Below are 23,752 nucleotides of genomic sequence, written 5' to 3' on the forward strand. Positions count from 1 at the left end.
GGCCGATCCTCCTGTGTGGGTATGTGCCATCACATTAGAGGAAAACAACAACAACAACAACCTGCTGTGTTCTGCTCTGCTGTGCTGTGAACACTTGCTCATCACCTGCTGGGGTTTCCTGTGCTAGCCTTCTGTCCCGTATCAAAATTTCATCGTCATGTCATCACGTCGTTCTGTTTCTGTTCTGTCTCCGTGTTCCATCGCTTGTAATGCCACCACGTAACATTTGGTTGGAGGTGCGGTTCATCCCCATCCTCGCCTTGCACCGTCGAAGCCAACCGTACGCCAGATCCATCTACCGAAAGCCCGTGGAGATCGCCGCCCAGCTCTTCCCCAGCCCTTTTTGCTCAGACCCGATCAGCCGCTGTCCCCAGCCTCATCCCCTGCCCTGACCACAACACACGACGACCAGGACGAGCCCAAAGCCGACCCTACCGACCCTACTGACCCTACGACGAAGCGACCATCACGGCCACTCGAGCGAAAACAGCACCCCCGCCCAAGCCGTTCGCCGTCTCCATGAGCCTTGGCCTTCGGCAAACGGTGAAGATTGGACTTGATCCTCCGGTGCAAGCATTCGTCTCTATCTTCGCATTCATTGTGGTGCCCAGCGTTTCATGTTCCAATCCTGTGTTTGTGTTCATCGTCACGTCATGAATTAGATTTCTAGCAATCGATCGGGACGATCGCTCGGTGGCCCCGGGTAATGCTACGAAGATGACGAAGCGGGCAGTGGAGCGGGGTGGAGCTCTCGCGCCAGGCCCGCTGGCCATTAAAGCATATTTCATCGTCATGTCATCACGTCGTTCTGTTTCTGTTCTGTCTCCGTGTTCCATCGCTTGTAATGCCACCACGTAACAATATTAAGTGGAGTGAAAAGAGAAAGAGGTGCCGTAGTAGAGGACTTCGAAATTACTTCGACCATCGGAAGATTCTTAATGTCCGCTAACATCACACAGCACACGGACGCAGTCAGGCAGGTCCCTTGTTCCACCCCTCTGGCATTTTCCGACGAAGCTCGGCCACACTTGGCATTTTTAGATTATGATGAATTTATTTACAAAATTGCGCGCATTTGGTATCACTCGGAGTGCGTCCTCCTCTCCGCACGAGCACTCCATTTGTCTCTCCTCTTGTCTTCTGCTCGTCCCTGCGTCCACCGTGCTCCCTTCGACCGCTCTCTTCATTCGAGTCTTACTCACCAGCTCCACGGCTGTCTTCGCGTGGTTCCAAGCTTCCAACTACTTGGAGATTCGAACACTTCCCAGAAGCCAGCGACCGTTGCAGGCACTCGCTTCCAGCCGCGGGCAGCGGCCAGGTCGGATGACACGGGCAGTGCGTTTTGCGGAAGCCCATAAATGTTTCCTCCTTGCCGTCCTCCCGGCGTCGGTTTTCCGGCACCCATCGCCACTTCGCTGCTCAGGTTTCGGGAATATGTTTAGTCCTCTAACGCTTCGTGGGACGCACGGCACACACAAACACGCAAGAGCCGACCGTTCGTTCTCCCGGTGTTTGGAGCAACACACAGCGCACAATACACCCCCATCACCACTGTGATGCGATGGGGGTCTTTCCATTAATGCCTAACGTCAATAGTATTAGCATGGGATTCATGCCAGGGATAAACGAGGAATGAAGGAGTGTCGGCCGCAACATTAATAGTTTATTCACAAACACCCAAGCTGCAGCACACAAAAACAAAAGGGACATGGAGATGACAGGTAGAATGAATGCATGTAATTCTGACAAAGTAAAAGGGAAGATGCATTATTTACAATTCGCGTTTTTTGCAGAACAGGAGGCGCACCACAAGGTTTTCAAACAGCATTAACAGCTACTGCATACTTATTTGGAGAGACATAAAGTCACTGCTTTATGAAACCTATGACCAGATTTGTCACCGCTGCATATATTTATGTTCACGCATTTTGCAGCTTATTTCCTTCACTTGCTCCAGCACTTCACAGTAGCGTTAGCAATGGCTTAGTTTCAGGTGTTTCCCCGTTCTCGTTTTTCTGCCTTTTTTGAATTAACCCCTTTCAGATATGGAAGTGCAGTTTGGTGACTAAATAAAACCTTATTACTTCTTCAGATCGGCCTTCTGCGTGAACGGGGCAACCAACTTCTTTATGCAGGCTATTTCTAACCACTTCCAAAATATCAAGAATACTTTCAGAATCTGTTCGTTTGGGGCCGATACCTACTCTTCTGTTGTTACGGGTATATCGGGCAGACTTTTTGTTTTCGAGGGCCCATGAGTTACAACACCAGTGGGTTTCCTCTTTCTTTGTTGTCTTTCTTTCGGCATCTTTTTTGAAAGATAGGCCGGCAGATTCGGCAATAGCGTCGGTGCGGCATCGGGGGATAATGCTGGCTTCCCACGAGGGATGCGGACTTCTTCCCCGTTCACAATATGAACATAGTCCCGTAGAACGAAACGAGGTTCGAAATGAAGCTCACAAACGGCACAGCTACACAGCTCTCATCCAGCCGCTTGTCCGAGTGACGGAGGTCGATCTCTCATTGCTTCCTTAGAGCGTCATCTTTGGGAACGTCGAACAGGGCTATTTTTGGGCCACCTTTAGTATGCACATAGCCAGTCTTGCATCCAGGCGCGTAGCAATGGTTTTCACGACGGGCCGGCATATTTTGGTTTGGGCCTATCTACAGTGACGCGGTAAGTTTGTTGTGCGGTTATATGTGAATGATATATGTGACCACGTGAAAGCATTCACTATATTCCTTTACGCCGATGACACTTTACTAGTATCAGGCAATCCTGAGTTTTCCTGTGCCCTGGCTAACCTTCAGGATTCGCTATTAAATTTAGTGATTGATTTAACTTAATACAAATAAATAGCACTAAATTCCGACTTGTCTGTTTTCGTAACCCGCACAAAGATGTACCAAATGTAGGTTCTATATATTTACACCCCTCATATTGCTTTCTGTGTTCTTGTCAACCTATAGCTAGCGTCCCGTTGGTTACGTATCTTGGTGTACCCTTATACAGTGATCTGACATGGAATGCTCAGTTGATGGTTTGGTTTGGTTAGTTGGGTTTAACGTCCCAAAGCGACTCAGGCTATGAGAGACGCCGTAGTGGAGGACTCCGAAAATTTCGACCACCTGGGGTTCTTTAACGTACACTGACATCGCACAGCACACGGGCGCCTTGCTTTTCGCCTCCACCGAAAAGCGGCCGCCGAGGCCGGGATTCGATCCCGCTTCCTTGGGAACATTAGTCGAGCGCCGTAACCAGTGCGCCACCCCGGCGGGGTGGAATGCTCAGCTGACCCACATTTGTAAGAAACTTACATGTGTTGAATGTTTGTTGTTTAATTTGAAAACCATGGTGCCTTTTTCTATCAGAAAACTAATCGCCCATGCTCCGGGAGTGTTTAAAGATACGGTATCTGTTGTTTTTTTAACTGCTCTTTCACATTGAGTTAATAGGATATTGAAAAACATCGCTACAAGCGTCCCCTACATGCCACAGGAGAATTTCCCCAGCAATGTCTTTAGAAAGGCCGGTTTGCCTTCTTTTGACAATCTTATTAAACAAATTGTAGTACTAAAATATTTTTGGAGCAGTGCATACAGGCACATAAACACGAAACCGGTACCGTTGAGACATGTTCCTCGTTATCTTAAACCGAGAGTTCGCATTCATTACGGTAAAGCAACAAGACGCTAGGAAAGCATTAGAAGTTAGGAAAGCATTAGAAACTATGAAAAGGGGGAAAGCAGCAAGAGAGAATCAGGTAACTATAGATTTGTTGAAAGACGGCCGGGGATATCGTTCTAAAAAAACTGGCAACACTGTATACGCAGTGCCAGGTGTCATCGACGGTACCGGAACAATGGAAGAACGCAAACATTATCTTAATACATAAGAAAGGGGACGCTAAGGACTTGAAAATTTACAGACCAATCAACTTACTCTTTGTTACGTATAAGGAAAACACCTTACACCTTATACGATTACCAAAGTAATCGTTAATAGAATCAGGACACCTTTAGACTGCAACCAAGCAAAACATCAAGCAGGTTTTCGGAAAGGATACTCTGCTATCAAAGTTGGCCTAGCGCAAGGGCTCCTCTCGCGCCACTGCCTATCTTTTTCTTCGTAACGCTTCCCGGGGCCACCGAGCGATCGTACTGATCGGTTCGCTTGAAGTTGATGGTGACGTGACGGTGAGGATGCTCAAGGAAAGACAGGAGTGAATGACTTCCTTGCCACCACGATGTATGATGCGTGGGTGATCCGCCTCCCCTGGAGCTGTTCAATCATCCGTCACCAGAGTCCATGGGACCGATGGCTCGAGGTCACGTCGGGCGGCTTTGGCGGGGGTTGCGTGTTTGTGTCCATCGGTTCCTTCGGGTCATAAGGGGCTTTCGGGTCCTTCGTCTCGGTTCAGGTTGGTCTGTCTGTTCTCCTTGTCTTCAGGTCCGGACTGGGGGATGGACGGTGGTAGTTGGTCGGGTCTGGGCTGGAAGGGTTGGGGTGAAGCTGCTCGGCGATGTCCCTGGGCCCTCGGTCGATGGTCCCGGCTCACAGGTGGCGTCGATGCTCCAAGGCGAGGATGGGGATGACGTACGCCGCACCTCCACCAAAAATGTTACGTGGTGATAAACGAAGAGGACAGCACAACATGGCGATAGGGTGAAAGATGATTTAATGGTTGGCCTAGCGCGAGGGCTCCTCATCTCGCGCCACTAATTATCTTCTTCTTCGTAACAATATCCATACCATCAACCAGGTGATAGAAAAGTGCTCGGAATATAACCATCCCTTATGCATTGCATTCATTGATTACTAAAAAGCATTCGACTCAGTAGAAACTTCGGCGGTCATGCAGGCATTGCGAAATGAGGGTGTAGACTAGCCGTACGTGAAAGTGCTGGAAGATAAATATAGTGGCTGCACAGCAAACATAGTTCTGCATAAAGAAAGTAACAAAATTCCCATAAAGAAAGGAGTTAGGCAAGGAGACACAATCTCTCCAGTACTATTCACAGCTTGCTTAGAGGAAGTATTCAGAGACTTGGAATGGGAGCAGTTAGGGATGAGGGTATATGGAGAATACCTCAGTAATCTGCGATTTGCTGATGACATTGCCTTGCTAAGCAACTCGGGGGATGAATTGCAAATTATGATTGATGACCGAGACAGGAAAAGTAGAAAGGTGGGCTTGAAAATAAGCAGAAGATTAAGGTAATCTTCAATACCCTAGGAAAGGAGCAGCAGTTTATGCTAGGTAGCGAAGCACTGGAAGTAGTAGGCGAATATGTCTACTTAGGACAGGTAGCAACCGCAGATCCGGACCATGAAAGGGAAATTACAAGGAGAATAAGACTGGGATGGAGCGCATTTAGCAAGCACTCCAGAATAATGATAGCAGCTTACCGGTATCCCTCAAGAGGAAAGTATACAACAGTTGCATCTTACCTTTACTTACCTATGGGGCTGAAATGTGCAGGCTAACCAAGAGGGTTCTACTTAATTTGACGACAACGCAGAGGGCTGTGAAAAGAAAAATGGTAGGAATGACGTTAAGGGATAGGAAACATGCAGAGTGGGTGAGAGAAATAACTCAAGTTACTGACATTCTAGTGGAAATCAAGAAGAAATGGGCACGGGCAGGACATGTAGTGCGAAGAGAGGATAACCGGTGCTCGCTTAGGGTAACAAACTGGATTCCAAGGGTAGAAAGCGTAGCAGGGGGCGGCAGAAAGTTAGGTGGGCGGATTAGGATAAGAAGTTCGCAGGGGTCAAGTGAATGAAGCTAGCACAGGACCGGGTTAATTGGAGGAATATGGGAGAGGCCTTCGCCCTGCGGTGGGTATAGTCAGGCTGAGAATGATGAATATATATATATATATATATATATATATATATATATATATATATATATATATATATATATATATATATATATATATATATATATATATATACATATATATATATATATATATATATATATATATATATATATATATATATATATATATATATATATATATATATATATATATATATATATATATATATATATATATATATATGATAACAGTGGGAAATCGAAGTTCTTATAAATAGTCATTTGCCACTTAATCTTCCTAATTGATTTTATCATGTCGACCGTCAATGCGGGCATAATTTAACAAGATAACTCTGAATAATGAAGAAGTGTCACTGGCCTCAGCAGGACTGTCTAACGAATGGAGTATATACGCCTGTTCAAGTGCCTTGTAGGTATACCTCCAATTTGTGTAGTTCCGTGTGTGTGACATGTCCTTGTCACTTTTGATTTCGGTAAGAACTTGCTATTCTTATAATTTCAGTCCACTTGTATAAATCTTCGCACACCCGCACTCCTCCAGAGATGATCGAAATTTAATTTCTGTTCTTTTTTCTTTTCTGCTACCTTAGTTGAAACCATTTGTGGTCAATAGGTATACCATTTGAGTTCAGTTGGGGAACCATTTGATCGTGATTGGTGACCATTTATTTCCACCTGGAAGCACCAATTCATATCAAATGATCAGGCGCAATGGGTGGCAAAAACACAACTGGTTTGTGACCAATTATTTTCAATTGAAAAATTTTCAATTGGACCCATTGGTTTTTTTTTTTCCCGATCCTCTTGGAATATGTGACTGGATTTTTACACTACATCAGTCCGAAAACAAACGTTTTCTTTTAATGACTTGTGCCGCTTACTGAAACGAACGTTCCGATCATCTCGGATAATTAATTAAAAAGCATACACCTTCTTCAAGGCTTAATTCTTTGAATGCTGAGCTTTTTCGTGATCGTGTAGGTGGATAACTCCTTGTCAACGTATAAAGCTCAAGATTGGCCGCAAAATTAATGTCGACCATTGATCTCTGATTTTGTTCGCTTAAAGCCAGCAGGTAGCGCTCATCGTATTAAATCGAAATGGCTCGATGAAAAATGTGAAAGGAAATATAGGGAACGCATGATTAGCTGCAAATATCGGATACGACCAAGGCAAATATCGGATACACCGCTATTGTGACCTGTTATCTTAGCGCAGTTTCTGTGTACGCTGTCTATTCTCGTTGTGAACAGCATGCAGTGTTTGTGCGCGCTTCTCCGCGTTTACAGTAGCGTAGACTGCGCCAACGAATTTTTTGTTTCTGTGGAGATTACAATTTGTGTCAATGCATATCATCGACGTATCAGGGAGTATGTAAGAACGTCCCCGGAAAAAATGTCCCCGTAAGATAATGTACGCGGAATAAAAGGCCACTGAGAAAGCGGCCTTTAGAAGAAAAAAAACGTCCCCAAGCCAAAAATTTGCCGTAAGAATGAATTATTTTGGGAATCAATTCGCAAAAAAGAAAACAAACTGTCTTGTAACTTTTCCCCGCCTTTTTAAGCCCCCAGTAACATAAGTCTCATAAGCTGGGAAATATTACCAACGTACAATGGACTAGTCACACTGGTAGTTTACGAGAATCACCCACTGCGGGAGAGATCACTGGAAGAACCTCTCAGATGTTCTGATTATTTACGTTAACCCTTTCGATAGCGACAGTGTAGAATTCTTGCCATAGTTCCGGTAGCGACTGAGCTCAGCCCTTAACGGTCGTTCACCGTGGCCCCCTGAAGCACTGTTCGCAGCGTTCGAGCGACCAAAGGCGGTGATCAGTACACCATTTATCCCATTAAAAAAAAAAGTGAAAATGAGGGCGGTGTCGACGGGGCCGCTATGGAAATACCAGATCATACCACGACAGTGCAGCCCAGATCATATTGTCACATTAGGCGGTGCACGCGCATAAGGAAAGAAGAAGAAGACTCTCGTACGTGAGCTTAGAGAAGACGACGTTCAATAGAGTCGGCTGGTGCCTGCAGAAAACGTCTTTTGTTTGAAAGCCTTGTCTTCCGTGTCCGCCCTCTGCTCCAAGCTGAACTACCCCGTAACACTATCATGAAACATACTACAAAACACTTCGACCAGTTATTGTTGTTGTGGCTGTAGGGAGAATGAAAAGAAAATGCACAGGCCTGCTACTGGCTCTGTAGCTGAGCTACCTCCGCTGCCTCGTGCGGACAGAAGAGAGAAAGTATGGAGAAGAAAGAAAAAGAAGAGGGAGAGAAAGACGCACGCCGCTACAGCCGTCGTCCACCACCTAAGTGGTGGCGGGTGCAATGACGGCCTACAACAGATAAAAATTGGTGGCTGGCTAGCCCCCGCCGCAAGCGGCGTTGACCTACTGTCCCAGCCCCGTAGGGCCAGGAACAGCCACCCTTCACCACCTCCTCGACCAGTGGCGTCGTAGAAGCACATCGTAGGAGCACATAAAGACCCAGAAAGGTCCTTGTAATCTGCAAATCATTTTGCGCTACATTCCTTATTTTTGTTTTATGACACCTCGCATCAGTATGACGTTTCGTCGTCTGGCCACTTGAAATCTGGTGGATAGACGCGCTGTACCATACAATATTGCAACACGTACACCCCGGGGAAACGTAATCTGCGTGTTGTATAGAACGTCGAAATTAAAAAAAAAAACAACGGCGAAATAAAATACAAAATAGGTTCAAGCTGAAACCTAAGTAGATGCAAAGTAAAATCAGTAAAAGCCGGTGATGTTAAAATCAATTCTTCACTGATTAACCAGACGTCAGAAGAGGCGAATCTTAACGGTATACAATACGTTTGATGGCACTCGTTTGGGGACATTTTTTTCTTAGTTCATAAATGTAGACTTTTCTTCTGCGGACGTTTTTTCCAGGGCCATTTTTCCCGGGGACGTACTCCGGGACCGCTTTTTTTTTTTCTGGGCGGGGTGGAGGGGGGCGTTTTTGTCGCAACCCACGTATCGCAGTCAGTAAACGCAAACTGCACCACCTAAGAATCACAGTTTATTTTCGGTTTGAACGGTTGCCTACTTTTAAGTCAGCGAAATTGACGCTGTTATTTATAGGTACTCTCGAGCTAGTATGAACATCGTTTTGGGGCACAGCTGAGCCATGATATCGAAACCCATCGCTTTCATCGATGCATGGCAATAAAATTAATCTAAATGTCAATCAAGCAGGCTTATATAATGCAAGACTATAATACCGTTTTAATCTAGATTTGTCGAGGTAATGAATGGCACAGTCAAGGATCGAAGGGGGTTGCAGCTGCCATTCCGTGAATTTACGGAATCGCCATAAATCTTATGTTTTCTGAGAATGAACCCCGTATACCAGCTAGGCCGAATGAACCCCGTACCAGCTCGTCCGGCCCTCAGTGGCTTGATTTAGCCATCCGTCTTTGGGGAGGCGGGGAAAATGGCGGGGCTGTTCCTTTTGGACCATGTATTTCTTGAACTTATTTTAACAGAATATGCGCACGTCCTGTTTCTTACGCAATTTCATACATACTGTATATACCTCTGTGGCACTGAACACCATAACAGGTCAAATAAATGAGATGAAGCGTCGAGAGTTCGCGTAGAAATATCATGAATTATTCTAAATATAGCAAGGACAGGGGAAAAAGTCCAGGAAGTCCAAAAATTAAAGGATTAAAATGGGACCGCTTCCTTCCCTTAACTGACCCCCTCGCAAGCACGCAAGCACGCGCGCAAACACACACACACACACACACACACGCACACACACACACACACACACACACACACACACACACACACACACACACACACACACACACACACACACACACACGCGCGCGCGCGCGCGCGAAGCCACTCTTGATTGGGAGCCGTGCTGCATCTATTCCAGAAGAGAGGAGTCAGTCGGTTAATGACTAACGGCCGTTCTTGATTTCCAAGACCAACGCTGCAGACTTGCTTCGTGAGGAGTTTAAACTTACAGAGCCCGCCGACGCTATGAAGCGGAGGCGCTGAGATCAGCGTTACCATGCCAGTGTTAGAGGAAAATAAAGATGCACAGCGCGTGCTCGGAGCGCAAGTACGGCACGGGCTGTTCAGAATGAGAAGCCTGCCATGCTAGTCATCTTGCTCTGGTGCTCCGCTGCGACCCTGCAAATTCGGAACAAACTAATTGCTCGGAGCGAGCCGCACTGGACTAGCTGTGCACTACACCCGGCTAGTCAATGCGGCGTTGACATTGTAGTACCTATTTGAAAGAACGTCCTCCAGCTAGCCCACCCCACCCCTACCCTAACGAATTCCTCACGGAGTGCCTGCCTGATCCTCCCCCGCCCGGCTCGCAGCTCTCCACCTAGGAGGAATGGGAGATCTCACTACGCGCGGCGGACCTACACCGGCAGAAGACCGCTACCACGTACCACGTGGGCCGCGGATGTGCTGCAGCGGCACGGACTGTCAGACATCTATACCAGTGAAGCCGTACGGGGCGCGGCCCACACCAGTGGACAATAAAATTTTCTCTCTCTCTCTCTCAACTGAGATACCTCCAGAGACCGGACGTGTTTCGTATGGAAAATAAAATGCTACGCATGTAAGGGATAATGTTAACAAGGCTAAAACAAGGCTGTTTAACATTCGATGACCAGGTTGTGTGAATAAAACGTTTCATGTACCAAATCCAGGCACATAATTATTCATTACCATAGAAACACGCATTTCTGGAATATTTTCTTGAGAACTCCTATTGTTCCCCGCTTACCAGCCAGAAACATAGCTTTAATTGCTATACCCTTCGATTGAAAAAAGTATTGAAAGTAATAATGTCAGCTACCCGAACTTCGGAATGTTTTCACGAAAAGCCCGATCGCTCCCTTGCTATAAAGTTGAAAAATAACGCCTGATTTTCGTTCCCCGAACTCTCCTCCTCACAGTTAACTTTGACGTGTTCGGCTTAAGAAGAGGAGTGCAGTCCTTCGCAGTCGCCCCGACCGCTAGTGCTTTTTTCAACAGCGGTCGCCATGCCAAACGGATGGTATACGGATTGCTATCGTGCTCAGACAAAACACATAATAGACAACGGTGTTGGATAGCTTTCACGAGCACCGCGAAAAGCACTTTTACACTGCCGCACCGCATCAACCCGCACTGCACAGCCCAAGATGGCGTCAAGAGGAGCCGGAGCGGACTTTACCAGTTTGGCTCATACGGTGTACAAAGCTCCCCCTGTCCTTTCTTCCTATCGCTCTCCTCTCTACTTCCCCTCGCTATCCTCTCCCTATCCCCTTTTCCTTCCCGCCGGCCGCAGCTCAAGTGCTTCAGTTTTTTAGATAGCAGTTGCCGCGGCCGGCAATACTCTTTTCCTTCTTTTTGATTATTTAAAAAAAAAAATCAACCACTACCACCACCACCACCATCATCAAACTAAGATGGCTGCGCCCAGGCACCGAAACTAAGATCGCTGTCCGATTCCTCTACAATATATACATATATATATATATATATATATATATATATATATATATATATATATATATATACGGCCGGTCTCGAGGGAGAGCGTGCGCTCTTTCTTACGGCCTTCTCAATCGCCGCGGGAGCAATGGGAACGTTTCTTCTTGAGTTACTCTCTCCGCCGCCGCAAGGGGCGCGACCTGCTCACTGTTCCTAACTGTTCCCTCCGCGTCTGTTTCAGCGGCGGCGGGTGGCTTTTGCTTGGTTTCGCACTGCCGCTTTCGGGTTTCGTAGTGAGTACAGCCCCTAAATGAAAGGACACAGAAGGTAGATGCTGCAGTGGCATGTAGTCATCTACTACACACGTGAACGGAGTCATTATTATATTTACACTGTCGCTCAGCAAACGTTCGACAAGCATATGGCATACATTGCGGCATGGTAGCTACTTTTGTGCACTTTAGTCCGAATTTTTCCCAAGCCTGTACAAGAATAGAAATTAAAAAAAAAAAAACTGAATGAGCAGTCATCACATAGAAGCTTCTTCAAGGCTAACATGCCAGCAACTCGTCTGCAACAGCAAATCCGTCTTTCAGTGCTAGATGCGGAACCATCCATGCATAGCACCGAAGATGTAAATAATTTCATAAAAATGTAATGTAAATTGCAAAATGCTTGCATGATGTAAAGTATTAGTATAACAAAGTGAACGTTGTAGGGTTGAGTTTTAAATGTTATTACAATTGATATATTAGCCAATATGTTGTTTTATAAACAATTTTTTTTTTATTTTGCAAATAAACGTTGTTTTACTGAAATTTTTACATGATATTCAGCTTATTATGAAAACAATAAAAAATAGTTTGATATTGATGACACCATTTGTGCTGGAAGTGGTAAAAAGAGGCCTACAAATGATGAAAGTGATTGCAGTGACTTACAAATGAGGTCACCTGCTATATCGAAAGTATGCAAGAAACTTGTAAGGTGTTAAAGAAGGACACTCTCACTGAAGACACATTTCAAGCCCTATATAGCGACCCATTGAGGCTCTCTTCGGGAAAGTGAGGCTAATTTGCGGAAGAGAACGACATGCTAGATGCGAGGGCCATAACAGTTAGCGGCACTTGACTACATTGTCAAGACGGACGTTTCATCTGAGAGCAAAATCAAGACACCTTGTGTCGATGCCAAAAAAAAAAAAAATCATTTCTGCTGTGCCGCAATCAGTACCCGAGGAACTGAAAGAAGTGATGGCATCTCCTGCCATCCCATTTCCCACTGTCACATATTACGGTTTACCTTACGCCGCTGAATACATTGGTAAGTTAATCAAATTCGGGTGTGACGATTGCGCTATTCTTCTTGAAACTAGCGAAAGAAGCAGCCCCATATATAGTACTAGTGCCCACAAAATAAAGCGGAGCGCGAGTTTGGAGAAAAAGCGGTTTCTTTCGTCCCGGCTGCTAATAAGGCAAACATTAAATGTGTTAAGCTGAACATCCAGGCGAGCCACACGCATCCAAGCTATACACATGCGCTGCTTGCAGGGCTCGCCACGACATGAAATTTTGGTCATATGCCTGCTCCGTTTTGTTTTGGGGACACTAGTACACTCTTCTACGAGGCCAATATTCTAGTGGACTGTATTATCCGAAACCAGAGTTTGTTGCCCTATATTGGACAAGGTTTTTTGTTTTTTTTTTTGAAAAGGCTGAGTTCAACACTCAGTTGCCCACGGGCAACTGAGTTCAACACGGGCAACTCAACACTGAGTTGCCCGAAAGGAATTTACAACAGCCATGTTATTAGGCCCGCTTCTTTGATATTTGAAAATTTTATCAAAACTCTTCTTCTCAATTAATTATACCAGGAAAGTGACAGAGAAGAACGAGAGGCCAGCTCCTTCCGTGCAGGAAGATTTTGAGACTGAATTTTCTAGTCGCAGGTCGCATTTTGATGAATTGATGAATATATAGAGCAATTCGTAACTTTGAAGGACAATTTTTTTACTGTTTGCCGCTCTTTTCAATTCTGCTTAACTGTTTTATGCCCATTTCCTTGATTAAAAGTAGTCGCGAGACTACATATGCATCTTCTGTCATTCAACATTTGTTTTGAACGAAGCTAGAATAGCCCACTCCACTAGACAAGTGAAATTTTAACTATATGAGTAAATTTTTGTTCTTTACTCTGAATCGGAGACGCGCCATGAATTTTTGTCGGTGCCTCTTTTGATCTAAACGAAAACGGTAGCAGTTGACAGAATCTCGACCCAACAGTTCACCATGCACTCACGTCAGGTCGCTCTACACCTGCTTACAACATTCAAAGGCACATTGCATAGCCTGGTAAATTTTTTTGGTGCAAAACTTAGGGACAAAAAATGTTGAAGTGTGCCCGAAGCTTCATTCGACCGTGCACGGCCGCACTGACGAAGGCACGCGCGCGCGTGAGCGGATTGTTGACTGTATATTATTCCTCGTACACAATAAATGTTCGATGTTGATTACGGCCTTTATATAAACCACAAGGGGCGAAATGTCAGTACCTGCTGGTTGCAACTTACGCGGGCGGAGCTAAAAGCGAGCGCGTGTTTCCCTTGCGCGTGAACGGCTGTAGGGGAGAAGCAGCAGATGGGGCTGGGGCGACCCCACCGAGGCGCGGCGGGCGGTGGAAACAGACCCCATTAGAGAGGACGTAAAAGAAGAGAAGCGCGCTCTCCCTCGACACCGGCCGTGATCGTGATATATATATATATATAATGATAAGAATCTTAGTTGTCTTAGTACAGATGGCAAGGTCAATGCAAATGGTCGTTCACACACATATATGTCTAAAGTCCGCAGCTCCTTCAGATACTGCTGCTGTCGCTATGCGACAGTTTATTGCTAGCATAACCGCAGTAACCATAACCGCAGTGCGCGCCAGTGCAGAGTGAACACACTATGATTCGCTTGACACTAAAGTTGATACTCAACTTGACACGAGTACCGCTTTGAATTTTTTTAGCGCGATCAGTATTGAATCCTGGCAACCACAAGGCACAACTTCCGGTTTCCTTTTTTTTTTTTTTTTAACGAAATTTGGTACCGTGTTTTTTTTGACCCCCCGCTTCTCGTGCAAGCTTTTTTGTTTTCGCGGCAACGTTGATTTGTTTATTATCCTTGTTTCATACCTTGTAGCCTGTTGATATCAAGATCGCTAATCCATCACGTTTAAATGCTTTACTCTGAGTTGGTGGAAGCTAAAGATGATTCGGAGGAAGAAATTTATGACGTGAGTACAAGGTCGGCAGCACCTCACAGCTTTCCATACTTTCTCTGTCGCGCGTCATAGATTTGTTAAGAGGGCAGCTAAAACAGAACCCTGGTTGACGCTGTGTTCATTATATATCTATATTGAAATGCCAATCAACCTTTGAAGACGAACTTATGAACGAGCGCTTGGTAGTGAAAAACATACCTGGCATATTGCACTTGTGTTGCAACAGCGCCGAAAACACATGACGCGTCATGTTCGCTTCATGTTAGCTCCGCAATTACCGTCTGCCCGTAGCCAGTTTGTAAAAAGTACTACAACGAAGAGTTCTGGGTCAACCTTCAAAGCAAGCTTCAACTTAGCAGTATTTAGCCATTCGTTTCCCAGTACTTACGAGACTTTATTAAAGGGAGTCAGGGCTCGACAAACTTTTCGTATCTCTGCAGCGGCACACATTTGCTGAGCTGCTGCTCATTTCGCTGCTGGATGTGGCAAGTGGTGCAGAGGTACTACGAGCGAAGGGGATCGATGCCATGGAAAAGTTCCGTCGCGGCGTGCGCTATCTTGTGCACGCTCGCTCTTTGCTGGAAAATACCCAAGGCTGAGTGCTGCTGTCATATCATAACCAAGTGGTCTGTCGGGCATACCCAGCTGTCCGACATAAATTTATGATCGGGACAATGGTGAGTCGGCGCTCAAACCTTTCGAGGAAGCTTTTGGGTATCACTTTACCTTCCGCCTTCCATATGTGGTAATTAAGATGGTTTACCTTGACCATACGTCAAACTCCTGCCGAAACCCAACGTTTCGAGAAAGCCTCCAGGTCTGTTCGGCTGTCAGCGCTTGTGGCAACTGCTAACTTCTCGCGAGCTGTAACACCACTGCGATCGAGACCCGGCGAAAGCGATTATTTGTTGTTTTGTGCGCGGGCTAGACGAGTTGTCAGGCGCTTCGCACGAAGCAGAGAGACCTGTGAGTCACAAGCCCGTAGTCGTACGCCTGATATCGCGTAACACACAAAGAAAAGCATCGCATTCGAGGAGCGCTCGGTCTAAGAAGAAACCGCGCGGACTCTCTCCCACCACCACCCCGTGCCAGTTCCAGTGGTTCCAGCCTCTAACGGTGGCGAGGGCGAGCGGCATGGAGACAGATTGTGGGCTCTGACACCACGTGACGCATTCTGTACGTAACAGCCGGCGGCAGTAAAGGCGGCGGAGCAGCGCGGACTCGCACCCGTCGACGCCGTGCAGTCGCGTGTCTGTTAGCGTGTTGTCATGGAGGTGAACGGAGACGTTGATCGGGATGAGCGAACGATCAGTGACGTTTTCCTGAGGTTAAGTGATGTCCGCCACGATGCACCTGTGAGTTCTGTGCCTGAATGCATGAATTTAGCGCGAGGGGAAAATATCGGGATGAATAGATCGTACTTGCCAGCCTAGCGCGGCAAGCACAGATTGAGGGGTGTAGATTTATTTATAAGCATATCTACCATCCACCTTACTTTAGTGAAAGAGTCTGGCAGTGAATGTGTGTGGTCTGTCTCCAGATTTATGGCACATGGTCGGGATTTGTCTGACATATTTTCATGTTATGTGCTGTATCAGGGACGACACCTTTAGTCATTTTCAAGAATGGCTTGCCTAGTTTAGCCGTCTGCACATCCTGAAGCACGTAGGGATTTTCATCTCTTGGATATATGTCTGCATGTATGAGCTGAATGTACAGCACTGTAACACTGCGTTAATTGTTTGTGCCCTGCATTTTATGCATAAGCTGTGAAAAGTGACAGGTTCTGTGTGTGCCACATTTTTTTATTATTTCCATGTCATTGATTTGGTTATAATTCTCCGAATTTGAGTTATAAATGCACCTGTGCATTGGCTAGCAATTCATATATTTACAGATAAAAATATTTTATGACAAAAACTCAGTGCCAGGTTTGAGTGAAAAGAGAGAAGGCAGATGCAAGAGAAATTTCCTGGCATAAACAGAGATTACTATTTTTAAATATATGAAGAAATCTGCATGTTACTGTGAGAAGCAGTGTAATTTGGGTGACTGGATTAGAAACAACCAAATGTCATATCTGTTGTCAAATGACCAGTACCATCGCTTGTTGCTTCCAGGGGAAAACGAAACATTCAAATTGAGTACTGTAATGCCATAAAGCGCTAGTTTAAGTTTTTTCTTTAACCCTTTACAGCTTGCTGGGCACTGCTAGTTAGACCAAGTCAAATGACTGAGCTCTCAGGACAGCTTTACATTTGCTGTAGTACAGCTATTGAATATCCTTAATAAGGCGTATAGGTCTGGATAACCTAGATGGTCTCCGTAAATCTCTGGAGTTCTATGCATTTTGTTTTGACCAGTAGTGTTAATGTTAAGTACATTGCGCACACTAGTCAGAAGCCTGGAGGCACTCATAGCGAGAATCTGTTGTTGACCTATAGCGGCAGCTTTAGCCTATCCTTTACTTGTATAAAATTATCCCATTATTTAGCTGTACGACGTTACTCATTTCTTCTGCTAGGCTCAGAGTTTACGGGTGGGCTATCTTTACTATTGTTGCCTTTGAATGAGTAGCATCGCTGAGCGATAAGTATAGTCCAGTTTCAAATGCATGGAGCATTAGTCAGGACAGCACCGGGCACTGTCAGCAAATGGAAGCACAGCAATACAACTGAAACGAGGACAGCAGAACGAAAATATCTTAGACTTAATACTAGCACAATTGATTTTAACTTTGATGGCTCAAAGACCACTTCATGGAAGTGGTAACATACCCAGCTCATATTTAATTTCCAAACACAACTTTTTTTCTTCTTCAAATCACATTACTGGTATCCTCTTTTCCTCTTTGCTTTTCGTTCATGTCCGCCAGTACGTTCTTACATTCTTTTTTGTAGTATTTAACATGTGTTGGTAAAGGAACCCGGAGAACACAATGGAAGCTACTGCATTCTAAGGATGACGACGTCACTTGTTCTGAAAGGGAGCTTTTGTAGGATGTAAAAGATGTACAATGAAATAAAAAGTGCAGGTATTGCTAACACCGTCTGTTTCCGAAAGCAGGGCTCAATGACTTGGACTCTTTTTTGCATGTGGATCTCTGCACATAAGCTACACCACCATTGACTTCATCTCTAAATCCTTTTTGGTTTATCGCAGGTTTGATTCAGTGATAGAAAAAAAAAACATCCCCATTTTAACATAGTATTTGGTAGCTATAAATCTATTTTCTCTTGGGAAAAAAACAAAACAAAGCCCTCTAATTGCTTTTTACTCGAAACAAAATTTGTATGGAATTGACTTCGCTTATTTTTGAGGCCCTGCTTTGTGTCTGGAATAAGAAAGTCAAAGCTTGTGTATATGTAGGGCCTTTCATTTGGGGTGTCATTTTCTCCAGAATTGGGGAGGTGAAAAAAAAGTGCAATATTTTTGGGATGAGATTTGGATGAAAATTGGGGTGTTCAGGAAATATTCTATAATTCGGGTTGTTTGGAGTCATTTGGGGCAAATGACAATACTCTGTAGGCACTTGATTTTGTGCGGGTAACAGAATGCCTTATCTTCTCCTCCTCATTATGTCACAAACAATTTGGAGCCAGGTTGAAGTAAGAAAAGGTTTACCAAATTAATGTTTTTTCATCTGCTGCAATCATTTCATTGCAGACATCGCTAATCACCTCGGTAGCACTTCCCTGCCCTGACTTTCGAAGGCCTACCTGCCTTTTTTTGTACGTTGTAAGAACATTCATTCAAGCTCACAAATGAATTCTAAATGTACAGATGCCTTTGATCAGCAGTTCAATAATCTGGACTAAACTGTTACAGGGATGCCCATAAGATGTCTGTCAAGTGCCACTGTTCTAGTCTTGCTGCTGAAACATACTATTCAAACATACTTTTCAAATTTATGTTTAAATTAATTACTGTCCTGAATCAAAAGTATTAAAAGAGATGTAAAAATGCCCATAAGATGTCTGTCAAGTGCCACTGTTCTAGTCTTGCTGCTGAAACATACTTTTCAAACATACTTTTCAAATTTATGTTTAAATTAATCACTGTCCTGAATCAAAAGTATTAAAAGAGGTGTAAAATCGCCAGTTGTCTGAAAAATATTCTTCAGCTGTGGGAACTAAAAATGGATTGTCTAGAATGCACATTTTTGGGTAAAAATCTGTGTAACCTGTCTTTTAAGAAATCCTTTTGGGCGGAAGACTCGGGTTGCATCTTGTTTCACCCAAGAATAAAGGGTCCCATTCATATTTCGGCTTGTATACAGCCTTACTTCAGTAGATGTCCTTTGTGATTAAAATACAAATTGAAGTGTGTGAATAGGGTTGAACTGTATGTCACCTGTGTGTTGCCTAGTTAAAATCTCCTGAATGTTCTATCCTTAAAACGTAACTTTGTTTTCTCTGTCTGTACAATGAATTTCCTTTCTTTTTTATTGAATATGCAGTATCTGAACAAATGTGGTCATAAAGTAGTTGATTTAAGACTTAGCTTTACTGGCTGATATAAATTAGTCTAATAATGTTCAATGTACTGAAATATGTTTTTATCCACTTCAAAACCAATGAGGTTGACCAACGAGGTTGACCAATTCCACCATGCTTCTTGCATGCGTGTGTTTATAGCGGGGACCAAGATGCCCTGAATTCTCGGCACCTCACTCTCTGGCCAAAGACTGTGAAACACTGTTTACAGTGTCATTTTTTCGTAATTTTTTTTAATCACCCATCTTGGCGCACGCACTCGGGATTGCTTTCTCAGGGCTGACTTTATTCAATTCTCACATGAAAATGTGAAAAAAAAAAAAAAAAAAGGTGAGAGCAAGGTGCTTTACACGTCAAACATGCAGACGTAATCGACCGTTCATTATCTGTCATCATCATCATCATCATCATCATCAGCCTGATTATACCCACTGCAGGGCGAAGGCCTCTCCCATATTTCTCCACTTAACCCGGTTCTGTGCTAGCTGCATCCACTTGACCCCTGCGAACTTCTTAATCTCATCCGCCCACCTAACTTTCTGTCGCCCCCTGCTACGCTTTCCTTCCCTTGGAATCCAGTTTGTTACCCTCAGCGACCATCGGTTATCCTCTCTTCGCACTACATGTCCTGCCCATGTCCATTTCTTCTTCTTAATTTCCACTAGAATGTCGGTAACTTGAGTTATTTCTCTGACCCACTCTGCACGCTTTCTATCTCTTAATGTTACCCCTACCATTTTTCGTTCCATAGCCCTCTGGGTTGTCCTCAACTTATGTAGAACTCTCTTGGTTAGCCTCCACGTTTCAGCCCCATAGGTGAGTACAGGCAAGATGCAACTGTTGTATACTTTCCTCTTGAGCGATACCGGTAAGCTGCTAGTCATAATCTGCGAGTGCTTGCCAAATGCGCTCCATCCCAATCTTATTCTTCTTGTTATTTCCTTTTCATGGTCCGGATCTGCGGTTACTACCTGTCCTAAGTAGACATATTCGCCTACTACTTCCAGTATTTCGCTACCTAATGTAAACTGCTGTTCCTTCCCGAGGCTGTTGAACATTATCTTAGTCTTCTGCATATTGATTTTCAAGCCTACCTTTCTACTTTTTCTGTCTAGGTCATCAATCATTATTTGCAGTTCATCCCCCGAGTTGCTTAGCAAGGCAATGTCATCTGTCATTATCTGTCAGTGGGATGCTTAGTACAGATTGAGGCTGGCCTATACCAGTAGATATTCTGACAACACGGAAGCTATTTTTTCATTACAAGCAGAGTCTGTAGATAAACTAGAACAAGCTATAAAATGGAATGCCGGCATCACTGTTGCCAGCTGCTTTCACAAATGGACTGCGGGGACATTAAGGCACTTTGTTGTACCTGAACCTGCGAGACTTGTTTTATGATTTATGGTGTATGGGGTTTAACACCCCAAAGTGCCTCAGGCTGTGAGAGACACCATAGGGAAGGTTGTGGAGAGTTTGGCTACCTGGGGTTTTTAACATGCACTCATATTGCACAGTACATGGGCGCCTTGTTTTTTGCCTCCATTAAAAAGGGCCCGCCGCGGCCGGGAGTCGATCCCGGAACCTTGGGTACAGCAGTCAAGCACCTTAACCACTATACCGCTGCGGCAGAGTGCGAGACTTGGTTAAACTGCAGTTTATTTCCAAATGTCGGCAACAAGGTGTTTTCCATTGTCAAAGTCACAAGTCCGGATTGAGCGGCAAAGAAATATTTTTCTTTCTTTTTTTCAGGTTTAAATCAAAATTTCTTGGCAATAAATGTGTCTTTTACAGCTTAAAAGCTATCAAAGTAGTCACAAAGGGCCGCACGGTTCATTTTTAGAAAAGAAGAAAGCTTGGACGTAGTTTCAGTAAAACGGCAAGTTGAGCGAGTTGGTACATAATTAGGCAAAAAACAGTGCAACAACAGAGACAAAAGAGTAGGAAGAAGACCGGACCAGCGCTGACTAGCAACTGAAGATTTTATTGAAAAGGACACAAATATATACTCCATTCACAACCAAGCGCACGCATGAGCATTACTAAGAGCACTGATGCCTGATAACATGAAACTTAACAATGAAGATACCGCAGTTGCCAGTCGTGATTGAGGACAGATGAGGTGCTAACACGTGTGTCATGGTTTTTGTGAATGTGAAATGCCTCACTGATCTCTCTGGTTAATTTATTGCAGTGCTTGTACAGAATCCTGGTATAATTAAAGAGCGGACTATATGGATGGATCACTGATTTCTCTGGTTAATTTATTCGGTGCTTGTACAGAATCCTGGTATAATTAAAGAGCGGACTATATGGATCTGCGTTAGAATTAGGAGGGTTACGGCGGCATCCCCTGTAGTGCAAGGCCAAGTTCAAGGAAGGGGCTCCATCCAAAGAAGTGTTGTGCTCACATATGCGGGTATTCACGCACCTGCCCGACTGGCCTACATACCTTTTTCCACGGGTAAAGGGAACATCATACACTGCGCCCATGGCACAAGGGACAAACTTCATATCATGATTTATCTGGCATTCTTTCTGCTGTTAGTTTTGCCCATGCGTGCTCTTGTTTGTGAATGGAGTATATATTCGTGTTCTTTTCAATAAAATCTTCAGTTGCTAGTCAGCGCTGGTCCCGTCTTCTTTCTACTCTCTTGTCTCCGTTGTTGCGCTGTTTTTTTTTTGCTTAATTGGATGTAGTTGCTCCCAGTGTTCTTCAAAGTGGTGAAACTAGTTTTAAAACTCTTGGCGTTTTGTGTGCAGGGAACACCTCTTGGCCGCTCAGATGGGGACAAGGAGAGCGAGACAAGTCCACTTTTTCCAGACCGGCTGCATGACGTGGAAGGGTCCTCCTTCACATCCCGCACAGAACACGAACCAACCACGTAAGCACATGTGCGCGTTTATGACAACAGCTGGTGGACTTGGAATTGTAATTGCAATTGCTTTTAGGCCTAATGTAATATAACTCACGGCCAGTGGTGTATCATGGCAGACATCTGATTGAGGGCCATATGTCCGCATGCAAATCTGGATGCTTATAGAAAGAATGAAACTTGTTTGGAAATAGATTGTAATCAAGAAGACGGCTGGACTTTCAGGGGACATCTATCTCTTTTGAACAATTCACAAATCTAGTCAGAAGGGAGGAGTAGATAAAAAAAATCACTGAGCAGGGCTGCATTCAACTGGTAGATGATGTTTTGGTTCGGTTTAGATTATGGGCTTTAACGTCCTGAAGCGACACAGGCTATGAAAAACCCCGTAGTGGAGGGCTGTATAAATTTCAACCACCTGGGGTTACGGGCACTGACATCGCACAGCACACGGGCGGCTTGCTTTTAGATAGTATTTGGTCAGTGGGATGAGATAGGAACAATGGAGAAAAGGAGGTTTTTAAACAGAAGCTGGTTGTGTGGGTAGTAACAGCAGAAGCACATCCTTACTGCTGTGTCTGAATTCGTTTTCACTGTTTGCACAGTAATGATATTCATCAAAATGTCTTGCTGATTCTATTACATGTGTCTTTTAAGCTCTTGTACCAAAGCTCAGTGGAATATGATTGTGTGGAAAGTTCGTACATGACTTTTTCATGGTTTACTCTGATAAGATGTCTGTAGAAACTTAAATCCTTCAGTTCTAAGCAAGCATTACTGTTTTGCACTTGCATGCATTAAGTGATGTCCTTGTGCTCGCAACTTGTTGAGAAACACTTTTGAACTTTGTAGCAATGTAGTGTGCATTGTTTTGGGAGGCATATTATAATTTGAAGCACAAAATCTTTTTCTACCCCAAGGAACTGCCAGACAATGATGCATCTTCTGAAGGGGAACATTGGTACCGGTGTGCTAGCCATGCCTAGTGCTTTGGCAAATGCAGGAGCTCTTGTAAGTTGACTTCTTTGTTATCTTTTTACTGACGCAGGTGGATTGACTTGTAGCTTTGTAATATAACAGGTTTTTTTTTTGTTCTCTGCTGCCAATGTTCGTGAGCCACCTGCATACAAATAGAGCACTTTTCTTTTGCATTGTTTATCTTATCCTGAGAAATGCCATGTTTGAAATGTGTTGCTTGAAGCTGGAATTGCACACAAATTGGTTGGCTTGTAGTGAAGCCTCTTTATTAGAAAATGTGATTTACACAGGCTTTTGTTGTAAATTTTTCAAATCTATTCACCGTCTTAACATGCAGCAGAGAAAAGAGCAGCTTAGAATGTGTTTCAAGAGACATACCAGCATATTTCCCACTGCATTTTCTGCTTGAGCATTGAAGCCGCAAATATCTCTACCATGTGCTGACGTGAAATGACAGTGGCTTGGAACTTGTAGGTCTAGAGGCAACTGAGGGAATACTGATCTTTGTGTATGTGAGGGGCCCAGTGAGAAACAGTAGAGCAGGTAGGGACATCATGGCCGGCGCTTACTAAAATATTTTTCCCATTGCCTCAATGTCTTGTTGCTGTGACTACCATCTTAACAGTTAATTGTGCATGGAAGGTTCTATTAGTATGCTCACCAGACTTATTAATAGCCTCTACAGTAGAACCCTGCTGATACGTTTTTCATGGGACCGTAAAAAAACAACATAAGAGCCGGGAAGAAGGACAAATTGAAAAATGAAAGTAGTCGGCAAGTGAACGCATGTTTATTACC

The 23,752-nt window shown here is 44.4% G+C and overlaps 1 protein-coding gene across 5 annotated transcripts in view; it reads left to right on the top strand.

Moving 5' to 3' along the window:
- LOC146194078 (proton-coupled amino acid transporter 1-like) overlaps positions 1-23,752 on the top strand; it is a 122,477-nt gene that overhangs the window by 40,700 nt on the left and 58,025 nt on the right. The window contains exons 1-4 of one of the 5 annotated variants that reach the window (XM_084602975.1): positions 14,426-14,616; positions 15,045-15,281; positions 21,864-21,985; positions 22,897-22,987. In XM_084602975.1, the coding sequence (XP_084459101.1) occupies positions 15,267-15,281; positions 21,864-21,985; positions 22,897-22,987 (228 nt within the window). In that variant the 5' untranslated portion in view covers positions 14,426-14,616; positions 15,045-15,266. Of the gene's footprint in view, positions 1-14,425; positions 14,628-15,044; positions 15,282-15,790; positions 15,960-21,863; positions 21,986-22,896; positions 22,988-23,752 lie in introns of those variants that run through there. The other 4 variants (XM_084602976.1, XM_084602974.1, XM_084602971.1 and 1 more) reach the window with 4 other exon arrangements.

The sequence above is a fragment of the Amblyomma maculatum genome, chromosome 4 (assembly GCF_055883805.1).
Source record: "Amblyomma maculatum isolate TAMU_Amacu chromosome 4, ASM5588380v1, whole genome shotgun sequence".
NCBI lineage: Eukaryota > Metazoa > Arthropoda > Arachnida > Ixodida > Ixodidae > Amblyomma > Amblyomma maculatum.